Source organism: Calypte anna, chromosome 1, assembly GCF_003957555.1.
Source record: "Calypte anna isolate BGI_N300 chromosome 1, bCalAnn1_v1.p, whole genome shotgun sequence".
In the NCBI taxonomy this organism is placed as follows: domain Eukaryota; kingdom Metazoa; phylum Chordata; class Aves; order Apodiformes; family Trochilidae; genus Calypte; species Calypte anna.
Window position 1 is genome coordinate 337258 of NC_044244.1, and position 14220 is coordinate 351477.

The 14220-nt window shown below is 49.9% G+C and overlaps 1 protein-coding gene across 3 annotated transcripts in view; it reads left to right on the plus strand.

The window, feature by feature from the left end:
- The window catches only part of NRF1 (nuclear respiratory factor 1), a 96016-nt gene that overhangs the window by 54915 nt on the left and 26881 nt on the right, over positions 1-14220 (plus strand). For all 3 annotated transcript variants that reach the window (XM_030455738.1, XM_030455751.1, XM_030455745.1), the window contains exon 10: positions 3145-3269. In XM_030455738.1, the coding sequence (XP_030311598.1) occupies positions 3145-3269 (125 nt within the window). The remainder of the gene's footprint in view (positions 1-3144; positions 3270-14220) is intronic.

Below are 14220 nucleotides of genomic sequence, written 5' to 3' on the forward strand. Positions count from 1 at the left end.
CAGGGAGAGACAATGAGTAGGAAGCACTTGGAATATATTTGAGTTAATTGGTCTGCCAGAGAATGAGCAGGACAGTTAAGGAAGAGGCTTCAAGGTGGCTCCTCAGATCTTTTCTAGAGGGTGTGCTAAAGAAAATACCTGTGTTTCTATGTTTTTAGTTCATTAAGGTATGAAAAGGTAGATTAAGGAGCAGGAAGGAGGTGGGTTTGAAAGAATTTTGTGATGAGTCATTGGAAGTAGCCAATAGTTGTCCAGAAGTCTGGAGCAATCTGGGCAGCTCCTGAAGGATGCTCACCTGAAGGATGCTCACAGCTCTCTGGCTCTGCAGCCAGGTGGCAAATAAAAGTTGCTGTCAGTAAATGCCCAGTGATAGACATATGGAGAAATATCATAGAATCCCAGGATGGGTTGGGTTGGAAGGGACCTTCAAGAACATCTCATTCCAACCCCCTGCATGGGCAGGGACACCTCCCGCCAGCCCAGGGGGCTCCAAACCCACCCAAGGTGTCCATGAAAGCTTCCAGGGATGAGGGAACCCTAATTAATGCTCCTTGACTTAATGAGCATGGAATCCTGGAAGGGTTTGGGTTGGAGGGGACCTTAAAGCTCCTCAAGTCCCAAGGGGACAATCCAGGGACCCCTCCCCCAGCCCAGGGGGCTCCAAGCCCCATCCAACCTTCAACACCTCCAGGGATGGGGCAGCCACAGCTTCTGGGGGCAACCTGGGCACCCAGGGGCTCAGCACCCTCACCCCAAAGAATTTCTCCCTCCCTCCCTCCCCAAGAGATAGAATCCTGGAATGGGTTGGGTTGGAAGAGAACTGAAAGCTCAGCTCATTCCAACCCCCCTGCCATGGGCAGGGACACCTCCCTCCCAGATTGCTCCAAGCCCCATCCAGCCTGGCTTTGAACACTGCCAGGGATGGGGCAGAGACTCTTTTCCTGGGCAACCTGGTTCTAAAGCTCAGCACCCTCACCCCAAACAATTTTTCCCTCCCTCCTTCCCTGCCTGCCCAAGATCTCCTCTCCATCTCCCCTCTTGCAGCTGGAAACCCTTCCCCCTCGCAGGGTCCCATCCCTCCAGGCCCTTGTCCCAAGTCCCTCCCCAGCTTTCCTGGAGCCCCTTCAGGCACTGGAAGGTGCTCTAAGGTCTCCCTAAACCCTTTTCTTTAAAGCAGCCTCATCTTCCAGCAGCACTTTAATGAGCACAGTGTCTGTTACCTTCAGGCTTCTCCTGAAGAGCTTTGGGAATTTCACAGAATCCTGGAATGGTTTGGGTTGGAAGGGACCTCAAAGCTCATCCAGTCCCAACCCCCTGCATGGGCAGGGACACCTCTCATCCAGCCCAGGGTGCTCCAAGCCCCATCCAACCTGACCTGAGACACTGCCAGGGATGGGGCAGCCACAACTTCCTTGGACAACCTGGGCCAGGCTCTCCCCACCCTCAAAGTCAAGAATTTCCTCCCCATCTCCAACCTCAATCTCCCCTTTCTCTCCAAGTTTTAACCCATTTCCCTTCTCCTCTCCCTACCCCCCCGTGTCCAAAGCCCTCCCCCAGCTTTCTTGGAGCCCCTTCAGATATTGGAAGGTTGTTGTATCTCCTGGATAAACCCAGTGAGGAACTAACTTTGCTGCCAGGTACCTTCAGGGAGCTCCACTCATGTTTTATCACTGCTGATCAGAAATCATCAGAAGAGTAAGTGGAACACTGAGAATTAAAGGGAAAGGCCCAGAGAACAAGCCAGGATTAGGCCCTTGGAGCATCTCATGGTGTGGCTACATCTTGAATAGTGTGGAAAATGGTCACCCCATCCAAAGAGATGTCTGACATTTAGAAAATGTTTGGAAAAATAAAAGTGATCAGAAGCCAGGAGGAATCCTTGCAAAGTAAGTGAACTGTGGCTCTTCAGCTTGGGAAGGAGATGACTGGAAGTCTCTGAAATCATGAGGAAAACAGAAAGGAACACTTATTATTTGTTTCTCACCAAGTTGGACTTCAGGGCTGCCAAGCCAGGTTGAGGCAGTAGTTTTCAGAGCACTGTAAGGCAATTTTTCTTCATGCAACACCTAATGAAATGTGGAACTCATTGCTACAGGATGTTGTGGAAGCAAAAAGTGTAAGTGGGTTTCAAAGGGGATTAGAGAAATCCAACCTGATGGTTCAGAAGCAGGCTCTGAGGTAGGAAATCAATACATCAGTGGCTGTCAGAAACAGAGAGGGTGTAGGAAGGATCAGGGATGCTCTTCTGAGGGTTGGACTAGATGACCTTTAGAGATCCCAACCCAAATTATTCTGTGGTTTTGTGCTCCTCCCTAAATACCTGATCCTGGCTGTTCTCACAGCAGGGCTGCTGCACGAGGAGGACCTTTGGTCTGACCTCATTCGTAGGAAGAAATTTAAGAATCCTGTGCTAAGCTACCAATCACTCATTAAAAAGAATTATTAAACCCCCCTGGCTGGGGAGCAGTGCTCCATCTTAGCTAAATGCAGAGCTGCTGATGTGATCCTGGAACTGGTAAAACCTCTGGGTCTGTTGCAACACAAGGGCTGAATCAGTAATAAAGGGTAGAGCTCTAAAATCTGTAGAGATCTGGAATGGGACAGGGCCAAAAGAATGAGTTCTGTGCCAGAAACGTGAGGCAGGAAGGAGCCATGTGCTATAAAATACCTACATTTCCTGGAGGAAATAACATACCCACAGTTCCTGGAGGAAATAACATACCCACAGTTCCTGGAGGTATTCAGAAGCCATGGAGATGTGATGCTGAGGGACCTGGTTTAGTGGTGGCCTTGGCAGTGCTGGAGGAGCAGTTGGACTTGTTGATCTTAAAAGGTCTTTTCCAACCAAAACAATTCAATAAATTACCTGAAAGCTTTTAAAGTCCCAAGGAATAGTGTGCAAAGGTAAGAAGCCAAATATATTCTGACTAAGAGATCTGCAAGCAGAAACAAGCCAGCAGAAGCTGCTGCTTCACATGTAGCCCCCCTGCACAGTAGATTTTCTGCTCTGAATAACTTCATTTAGGCCCAGTAAGAACCCCTCCCTTCTGGATTTTTTCTCTTGACATACAGTGCTTGGTTGAAATGTTTTTACTGGGTTTTTTGGCCTTCCTAATTCTTCTTTCTCCTCTCCTGTCCCTGCAGTGAAGCAGCTGCCCATGCAGTAGCCACGCTTGCTGAAGCCACCCTTCAAGGTGGGGGACAAATTGTCTTGTCTGGTGAAACTGCAGCAGCAGTAGGAGCACTTACTGGAGTCCAAGATGCCAATGGTAAGTCTGCAAGAATTTATTTTATTTTTTTTTACTTTTTATGGTTTTGTTCTTTGCTCTCAGCTAGGGGGTTTTCCTCTCTTTTACTGGAAATGTCAACTTTTCAACCAGCACACAAGTTCTGCCTCCCTGCACATGGTCACTAACTAGGTTGTGACATAAAATGGCAGCACTAACCTCTCATCCCATAGTCCTGGTGGCTCTCTTCTATTCCTCCTCCTGCCAGCTTGCTCATTTATTTTAGGGGGGTGAAGCTGCTCCTCACTGTATCTTCACAGTATTTAGCAAACTTGGTCAACTAACACAACTTGTCAGTGCCCAAATAAACTCCTCTCCAAACCACTTCACTGTGGAGTGGCAGAATATGATCAAGGTTTTTTTACCCCCTCATTTCCTTCCCTTCTAAAAATGTTTTTGGTGTGCTTCTTGGCTGTTCTTGAGCAACTGTTTTCTGCTTGGCTGACTCCTTCCAGCCATCCCTTGGGTTATTTGCCTCCTGGCTTTCTTTCCCATCTCACCACCACAGTCAATCACTTGGTTCTAGGGATTCTCTGTCTTCTTTCTCACTTCTTACCTGGGTGTCTTCTGCCAAGTCTGGTGGCATTTGTTCCAAATAAGCTGGTAGTCAATAAAACAGGACAGAAATGGATTCAAGAGGTGATACTGGAACATCCAGCTGGAGCTCACCCACCTCCTCCAGTTGCTCTGTGCCTATGCCTGATGCCTTTGCCATGTTTCCCAGCTCCAGAGATGAAACTCACTGGTTATTTGGATTAAGTGGAGGGAGGTGTGTCAAAATAAGCTCCAAAAAACTGCATAATGTGAAGCTGTAAAGAAACATTGCCTCGAGGATGGGAGGATTTGGACTCTGGTGGTCCAAGGAGAGAGAAGCACGTGCAGTTGGGTGGCAGAGTGATGACTTCTTGCTTTGTCACTGCCTGTGAAGCAGAAATCTGGCTAGATGAGACCTTCCATCAAAATCCTCACCTCACAGGGAAAGTGCTTGGTTTAATGGATGTTTAATATGCAGCCAAAAAAAGGGGGAGTGGAGGGAAAAGTGATTTTACTCAGGGTGTTCAACTTGATGTCTCTTGCTGTGGAGTCAGCCAGCCTGAAGAGGGAGCAGAAACGAAGTGAAAACCCTGTCCTCTGAGCTGGGAATGCCTCTGATCCTAAAGGGAAGAGTAGGGTTGTGTTGTATGAGGCTTTGCCTGCAGCCTGGCTTGAGGGGGGGGGGGATGAACAATGGGTGTTTATCAAAGGATGTGACCCTGGATGCTCAAAACCAGCAACTAATCAGATTTGGAAGAGCACATTGGTGTCCTTTAGCAGATCTGCACCCCTGGCTCCTTTTGGTCTGCTTCCAAAAAATGCTTCTTGCATGGTCTGGATTCCTCTGGATGCTTCCCCTCACCACCTCTCCTCCTCCCCACCCTTCCTGAGTCACTCTACCTCAGCACTAAGAGCATTTTAATGCAGGCTGGGCTCTTTTTTTTTTTTAATAATAATTATTATTATTTTCTTATTTTTTTTTTTTGTAGCAGCAGAGTTGGAAATCAGATGGGATTTCAAGTGCATTAAGGGGAGAGACTGCAGCATTTTTTTTTTTTTCCCTCTCTGCACAGCCCCCTTTGTCTTGCTCCCACTCTCCTTGGATTGGCTCTGATCTCGGGTGGTATTAAGGCTTTGTTGGGCACTCTGGTCCTTGGGAGCACCATGCTGTTAGTTTCCTGACGTAACCAGCTAATATATCTCCCTCAGGGATGGAGGAGATGGTGGTATCCATTCCTGCTGCCTCTGTCCTGGGGATGGAGAGCAGATGGATTTTCAGCCTTGGCAATGCCACCGAGGATTTATCTGCCTTCCCCCTACCCTGAAGCTCAGGCTGGGACTCTCAGCATCCTCCTGGACACCAGGACTTACTTATTTGTGTCCTTTTAGAAGAAGGAGGTGAAATGGAGAGTGGTTTGCTGCAATTGGTTGCAGGAAGGATTGGGGGGGGGGGAACAACTGCCACAGCTGTAAGGGTGTTAACCAGCAAACTCACTATTGCTGGCTAAGTCTTAATTTGTTGATATTTCCAATAAACATTTCTCTCTAGGAATGCTCTTACCATTATTTAGGTCCTTTCTGAGGGATTCCAATCCCTTACTCACACCCCTTTCCCTGGAGGGGATGTAAAATTATCCCCATCTCATTGATTTTAGCCATTAGATGTAATTTTTTTTTTTTTATTTATTATTTTTTTTGTTCCTGTCTTGTGGTATTTTCCCCATCCTCTCTCTGGTGTCTGAATAATAATTAAGTGATAGGAGATAACCAAGAGGGCTAAAAAGAGGCAACTTCCCTATGCCTGTGGATGTCTCAGAACACTAAACTCAGTATTCCAGGGAGGAAGGGAACCCAGCAGCGTGGCTGAACCACCAAAGAGCTGCAGATAATCTTGTGATCAGTTACATTTGTAGGTAAGGGAAATAAGATCTCCTGCTGCCATGCAGTGTCAAGCCAGCTAAGTGCATTATGGTTTTCTTGCTCCTCTAAAGCAGCTGCTGTGAGTCTGGCTGCTGGAAGTGATGACCCCGTGGTTTGAGCCTCAGATGTTTTGTTCTTAAGTGGCTGGCATGAAAGCAGAGCAAGAGTTAAAGCAGAGCAAGAGTTGGAGCACTATTTAAAAGGCAGTAATATTTAAAGCAGAGTAATACTCAGCTGGGAAAGGGGAGATTTAGGTTGCACATTGGGAAGAAATTCTTTGGGGTGAGGGTGCTGAGCCCCTGGTTGCCCAGGTTGTCCCCAGAAGCTGTGGCTGCCCCATCCCTGGCAGTGTCTGTCCCATTTTGCCTGCAAGAAAACTGGGGGAGGGCTTTGGACATTGAGGGGTAGGGAGAGGAGAAGGGAAATGGATTAAAACTTGGAGAGAAAGGGGAGATTGAGGTTGGAGATGGGGAGGAAATTCTTGAATTTGAGGGTGGGGAGAGCCTGGCCCAGGTTGTCCAAGGAAGTTGTGGCTGCCCCATCCCTGGCAGTGTCTCAGGTCAGGTTGGATGGGGCTTCCAAGCATCTGCTGTGTTTTATAGAATCATAGAGATGGCTGGGTTGGAAGGGACCTCAGAGCTCATCAAGTCCAACCCTTGATCCACTCCCACTGCAGTTCCCAGCCCATGGCACTCAGTGCCACATCCAGGCTCTTTGGAAATAGCTCCAGACACGGAGAATCCACCCCTTCCCTGGGCAGCCCATTCCAATGCCTGATCACCCTCTCCAGAAAGAAATTCTCATCTCCAACCTAAACCTCCCCTGGCACAACTTGAGACCCTGCCCTCTTGTCTTGCTGAGAGTTGCCTGGGAAAAGAGCCCAACCCCCCCCTGGCTCCAACCTCCTTTCAGGGAGTTGCAGGTTGGAGATGGGGAGGAACTTCTTGAATTTGAGGGTGGGGAGAGCCTGGCCCAGGTTGTCCAAGGAAGTTGTGGCTGCCCCATCCCTGGCAGTGTCTCAGGTCAGGTTGGATGGGGCTTGGAGCACCCTGGGCTGGTGGGAGGTGTCCCTGCCCATGCAGGGGGTTGGGACTGGATGAGCTTTGAGGTCCCTTCCAACCCAAACCATTCCATGATTCTATGACAATATGGTTTTGGGGTCTATCTCCAACTGAGCTATAAAAGCCCCAAGTGCTGTTCCAGGGAGTGTTTCAGAGCTGCACAAACCAGGGGCATTTGGATCTCCTTGCATCCAGTGTCCATCAGGATGCCCAAAGATGGGAGAACTTCAGTCCTTCCATCAGCTGATTTAAGTGACCCACTTGGGGGGTTCTGACCCTGCAGAAGGGGACAGGGCTGAAAGGACCCAGATGACAGAAACCTGACCCAAGCAGAGCCCTCACAGAGATTATCCTGGGGATAAATTTCCCAGGATTGCTGTGGCTGCCCCATCCCTGGCAGTGTCTCAGGTCAGGTTGGATGGGGCTTGGAGCCCCCTGGGCTGGTGGGAGGTGTCCCTGCCCATGCAGGGGGTTGGGACTGGATGAGCTTTGAGGTCCCTTCCAACCCAAACCATTCCATGACTTCAGAATATTTAAAGCTGGGTGATATTCAAAGCAGAAGGAACTGTAGCATCACCAATTTCTGAAGTTTGCTGGAAGCTGAAAATGCTTCAGTCAGAGGAAACTTTGCCCTCTGGGGCTGCTTTTGGTGTGTGCAGTGGGCAGCTCAGTGTGATAGGATGGGATGGGATGGGATGGGCAGGTGCTGGAGCCATCCCAGCTCAACGGGGCTGGATGAGGGAAACTCGATCGGCGTTGGGAAGGAGAGGTGAGGCTGCCAGTCTGCAGTCTGGACCTGGCTGGAACATCCTCATACTGCAGCCTTTTGTTTGACATTGATCTGATCAGGGGGTTGAAAGCTGCTCAGGCTTCCTGGCTTCATCTTGAAATATTGATGAAGCTTTTTCCTAAGCTGTAACCCACGCAGGGCTGTAGCATCCTGCAGTGCTGCCCATGAAGGACAGAGCAGAGTTGGTTGGTTTGGTGGCCTCAGTGTCATCCCAAGCCCTGTTGTTGTTGGTTTTTTGCTCAGTGTGTGGCATTCTGAAGATCCCATTTTAAGGTGGGGAGGGGTGATGAGCTCCAAACTCCAGCTAGAGTTCAAAAATAGTGTCAGAAAGAGGCAGAGTGGAAAGAGCTTGGTGTTTCTGAGAGGAGAAGGGGCAGTGGAAGATGGGAGATCAAGCTGTGATCAGGGAATTCATTTCACAGACACAGCCAGAGACCAAATGGATCCTTCCTTGTCCACCTTGGTCCTCACGTGTGGCAATGCTGCTCCTTTCCCTGGCCCCAAAGCATATTTTAGGGTAGTGAAAAAATGGACCAGGTTGCCCAGGAGGTGGTTGAGGTCTCATCCCTGGAGATATTCAAGGTGAGGCTCGAGGAGGCTCTGAGCATCCTGATCTGGTTGGGGATGTCCCTGCTGACTGCAGGGGGGTTGGACTGGTCCCTTCCAACCCAAATTATCCTGTGATTCTATGATTTTCCTCATGTTTCTCCTCCTGGGCTGCTGGAGATGCTCTTTGGGCACTGATGTGCCTGGTGGTGGCACAGCAGCCGTACAAGTGGGAGCTCAGGGACAGCCTACAGTGAGGTTTCTGTATCAGAAACTGTTGACAAGCTGGAAAACTTTCAGCTCTGAGTGAGGTTGCTGAGCTTCCTGCAGGAAATCAATAAGGTGTCAGGTGAAAACCTGTCTCCACCCTCTTGCTGCGCAGGATGGGAGATGGGGAACCCTCCTCTCCCACCCTGGAGCAGGGTTGTCAGTCCCATCCAGCTCTGGGCAGGTTGTTTACACTTGAAAGCACATCCAGGAGGGAAAGGTGGGAGTCAGGATCCAGTTTTCAGGGCATGAAAGCAAGAGGGAGATGCATCAGGCAAACCCAGCAAAGGGAACTGCCTGGTTCTGGCTGCTGCAGGACAGGGAGGTGCAGCATGCTGGTCTGCTTCTAACTGGTGGCTTTTTTGCATGGGGAAAAGAAAACCCAACTAAATAAAACCAAGACAGATAGTTTTTTTTCCTGTTGAATCCCCTTTTTAGGGAAGAGGGACCCAAATGAGTCACTAGCAGCTTGGCAAAATGCAGATGAGCTTGATTGCATTCGAGTGGACAGGAAGGAAAGACTGGGGTTAGGGTCTTCCCAGTGGGAACAGATTTTTTTAAATGAAGTATTACCCTGAAACGGGTCTGGTTGAATTTCAGACTGAAGAAGAAGCAAGGAAAAACATTTTTGCAGGTGTGTTTCAGGTGATAAGGGAGAAGAGAAGGTCAGTGGCAGGCAGTAAGGAGAACCGAAGTGGCTGAGCGCGAGTTCCCGGGTGCGTGTGCTGAGCAGGGCCAGGAACAGGGAGAGGTATTTCCTAGAGGACAAATCACTGCACATGAATGAATTATTGTCAGCAAACGAGGCCGGGATGCACTCTGAGTAAAATATGTTGGCATAAGCCTCAGTTAAAAGGAGCTTATTCTGTGTCAAGTACACACAGTTCCCTGCGTGTGCCCTGCAGAGGGGAGGGGGGTGCTCGACTGCAGCTCAACCCTCCCGGCATCTGCACCCTTTCCACGTCAGCATCTGGCTGGGGGTGGTGAGGAAAATGCAGTTTTGGGACAGGGAGACACCAACCACAGGTTTGATGGCAGCAGTCAGTGTGGTGCTGCCAGGTTCTTCCCAGCAGGATGAGGGCCAAAGGATTCCCAAGCCCCTGGACCGCTGCTCCAAACCTTTCCGGCGCAGGTGACTTCTGCTCCTTGGGGCATGGTGTGCCTTGCCTTGTTGCTTTAAACTCATCCTGTTGGATCCTCCTGGGTTTTCCTGCTGTCCTACATTACTCCTGGACACTAATCTTGGGCAGCAGTGGCAGGGCATTCAGCTCAGGCTGTCCTCCTGACACCGGGCAGCTTTGGTTTGATATCTTGGGACGGATGACGAGGCAGCTGCTGCTGACGATTAGGATTTGTCTGCCCACCAACTGGGGCTAAAAATAGTGGCTCAGACAAGTCCTTCTCCTACTGTGTTGGTTTTCCCTTTGATTCAACCAAGCAGGCATTACCTAGGCCACTGTGAGGTTGTGTTACACGGCTTGGTACAACCCAACACAGCTTGCTTGAGTTGTTGGAGTAGAGCTGGAGGTGGGTGCTGTGACACCTGAGTGCTTCTGGAAACCCTTGACTTGTTGAATGACCTTGGTGAAGTCCCTTGGAGATGACAGACTCAGAAAATGTCAGGTTGGAAGGGACCCCAAGGATCATCTGGTCCAACCCTAATAATAATAAAATGCAGGATGGTTATTTCTAGGTACAGTTTGGCTTTTCATCACAGAATGGTTTGGGTTGGAAGGGACCTCAAAGCTCATCCAGTTCCAACCCCCTGCATGGGCAGGGACACCTCCCACCAGCCCAGGGGGCTCCAAGCCCCATCCAACCTGACCTGAGACATTGCCAGGGGTGGGGCAGCCACAGCTTCTGGGGGCAACCTGAGCCAGGTCCTACTACCCTCACATATTCTTCCTAAGATCCCATCTCAGTCCCCCCTCTTCCAGTTTCCCCTAATAATTTGCACAGTTTCCTGAGGTCTGTAGAACCACCACATCTTTGAGACGATGGCTGAGCTTTGCCAGTGCTTCCCCAAGAGACTCGAGGGAGATCAGACAGAGCACTAAGTTCATCTTTCCACTTCCTCACCAGACCAAAAAAATATTGAGCATTTAATTCCCAGCATCATGGGGAAGTTTTTCCACCCTCCAACCACCCCCTACCCCCAAAAGCCAGAGTCCTGTTGTTTATCCTGTGCTCTCAATACCAAATCATGGAATTGTCCCAGAGAATCCCAGAATGGTTTGGGTTGGAAGGGACCTTAAAAATCATCCAGTCCCAACCCCCTGCATGGGCAGGGACACCTCCCACCAGCCCAGGGTGCTCCAAGCCCCATCCAACCTGACCTGAGACACTGCCAGGGATGGGGCAGCCACAGCTTCTGTGAGCAACCTGGGCCAGGTCCTACTACCCTCACTTATTCTTCCTAAGATCCCATCTCAGTCTCCCCTCTTCCAGTTTAAAGGCATTGCCCCTCATTCTGTCACTGGGAGAATGGCTTTTCTGGGGGGGGAGCAAGGCTCACAGGCTCTATCAGATTTTTTTCTTGGGGGAAAATGTTTTATATGTTTTTATGTGATGAGCACTCTTGATGTACCATAAATGTCTCCCCTCTTTGCAGAGGCAGCAGTGTTGGAGGAGCACAGGAAGAGCCTCCTGGGTGGTTTTGTACCCTTGTTCAGTGTCCAGGTCTCACATGAAATCATAGAATCACTGAATAGTTTGGGCTAGAAGGGACCTCAAAGCTCATCCAGTCCCAACCCCCTGCATGGGCAGGGACACCTCCCACCAGCCCAGGGTGCTCCAAGCCCCATCCAACCTGACCTGAGACACTGCCAGGGATGGGGCAGCCACAGCTTCTGGGGACAACCTGGGCCAGGCTCTCCCCACCCTCAAATTCAAGAAGTTCCTCCCCATCTCCAACCTCAATCTCCCCTTTCTCTCCAAGTTTTAACCCATTTCCCTTCTCCTCTCCCTACCCCCTCATGTCCAAAGCCCTCCCCCAGCTCTCTTTTAGGCTGGAAGTCCTTGGGCTGCTTTTTTCACACCTTTGAGCTTGCAAAGTCGGAGGGCAGCATCCCAGGGAAACACCAGGAGTTGCTCAGTCCCTGATTTATCTGTTTGAAGTCTCCTAAAAGACACTTGTCCTTCCTCCTTGGTGTGTTTGTGGGGCTGTTACCAACACCCTGAAAGGGAAACCAACTTCATCTGGGCTGGGGAGTCACTGCCAAGTCCTTTGATCACTTCTAGTGTTTCTTCCCAGTCCTGATGGTTTCAGTGACTTTCCATCCAGTCAATGAGCCGTGCCCTGTCTGCCTTTATCTCCTGGCTTCTCCCTGACCTTATGGCATCTCCAGCACCTCCCTTGCCCTCCCCGTTTCCCCTCCCCTGGTGAGTTTTGACATCCATTCCTGTTAGCAGGCAGTTGAGACTTACAGGCTCTCCAGCTGTCACCACTGAGACTGTCCTGGTTTAAGCAGAGGCCATTTACCTTCCACGTGTCCTGAATTAGGGGAAATGGACAGGGAGGGCTGGGTCTGTTTAAAAATTAAAGCTGATTACAAAGCATTAACATTACATTTAAAGAAATAGGCAGCAGCCCTTCTCTCTCTCTCTCTGTAGTTGCAATATGTTCCCTTTTGTTCAGGTTTGGAAGTAGAAGCAGAGGTGATACTGACTCCAGGCTGGGCAGGATTTCTTCTTTATTTATAAACTTAAATAAGAGAAGCTGCCTGGTGTCTGCTGCAGTGTTTTAGAGCAGTTCTTAACTCCCCAAAGCAGTTCCCATTGTTGCCATTGTACCAGAAAGCTGAAGTTTTTTCTGCTGATCTTGAGTTTCACTTGGAGAATTCAGATCTGCTGACACCTTGTCCCTCTCTCTTTTCATCCACATTGGGAAGCTTCATCTTTAGGGGATCCCAGTTTTCTCAGCTGCTCCTCACAAGACCTGTGTCCAACATGAGCAAGTTGGGTGCTGCTCCCACCATTCCATGGCTTAGCTACAGCTTGGGATGAACATGGGTTTCTGGAAGCCAAGTTGGTTTCTTCCATAGCCCTCCCCATGGAGATGGGCTTCAAGAAGTGCCTTGGGGCATGGCTTTCCTTCCTCTTTCCTCTTTTCTCATTGTGGAGGCTTGTTGCTTTTCCCAGTTGCTTCCTTCCCGTGGTGACCCCTCACCAGGAAAGAGTAAAAAGTCCATCTGAGTGGGAACAGTCTCACTGAATGTGCTGCTTGACTAGAAACCCATCTTCCAAGTTGAATTTGAAGCCTGTTTATTATTGTGTTTTTAGGATATCTGTCCAGGCTTCTGTGTCTTCTGTTCCTCAATAATCCCCGTGGCTTCAGAAGGAGCTGCTTGGTGTAGGACATTTACTGAAAAGAGGCCAAGAATCACAGAATATAGAATCAGAGAATGGTTTGGGTTGGATATTTTAGGTTGGAATAGACCTCCAAGATCATCCAGTCCTGGATCTTGTTTTTTTTTCCATCTCTTAATGAGACTTTTAATGTGACTTTACCCATGCTGGTGTTCACATCATTCCAGAATTCTGTTTCAATTTATGGTGACAACAGCCCTGACAAGTTGGCTTTGAGGAACCTCACTGAGGTCCTGAGCTTTGCTGCTCCCCTCACGTTGAGGTCCTTGAATCTGGGCATCTGGGGGTGACAGGACATGTGGCTCTCAGCTTCCTGGATGTTTGGAGATGCCTTTTGCTCATGGAGCATCATAGAATCATTTTTGGTTGGGAAAGATCTGTAGGATCAAATCCCAACTGTTCCCCCAGCCCTGCCCAGGCCACCTCCACCCCATGTCCCTCATCCCCACCCCATGTCCCTCATCCCCACCCCATGTCCCTCATCCCCACATCCCCAGGGCTCTGAAACCCCCCCCAGGGATGATGGGGACTCCAGCCCTGCCCTGGGCAGCCTGGGCCAGGCCCTGACAACCCTTTCCAGGCAGAAATTCTTCCCCAGCTCCAACCTAAACCTCCCCTGGCACAACTTGAGTTGTGCCCAAAGTTCCTCTTGTCCCATCCCTTGTTCCTTGGGAGCAGAGCCCGACCCCCCCTGGCTCCAACCTCCTCTCAGGGGGTTGCAGAGAGCCACAAGGTCTCCCCTCAGCCTCCTCTGCTCCAGGATCAACACCCCCAGGGCCCTTAGCTGCTCCTCACAACTTCTCCAGACCTTCTCCATCTTCTCCAGAACCTTCTCCTCACTCTCTAGACCTTATCCTAGCTCTCCAGACCTTTCCCTAGCTCCTATAGAACCTTCTCCATCTTCTCCAGCCCTTCCTCCTTACTTTCCAAACCTTCTCCTTCCTCTCCAACCCCTTCTCTATCTTCTCCAGAACCTCCTCCTCACTCTCCATCCCCTTCTCCTTGCTCTCCAGCCCCTTCCCCAGCTCCATTCCCTTCTCTGGACACTTTCAGCCCCTCAATGTCCTTCTTGCAGGGGAAGTGAGTTCTGCCTGGTGGCTGCAGAAATTGATGTGGAGTGGGCAGCTCTGCACAACTCTGCATTTACTCGGCTACAGTGGAAATTGGGCAGGAGAAGGAAGGAGTTTGGTCATCTTTATGAAATGCATTCCCCATTTTAAGTCGTGCATGACTGGGGAGTGCATAGGTTTGTTTGAGAGAGGAGGTTTCTGTGTGTTGGTGGCACCCCAACTGTAAGACTTGGATATTTGAGGACTTTGGACCCACATCAGCTTGGTTACAGCTGAGGTTTTGGGGTGACTGCAAGAGATGGGTGTCCTCCTCATCCTTTGGCTACCTTTTGTCTGAAAGAGATGAGATTGGACACAGGCAGAAAAGGAATGGAATC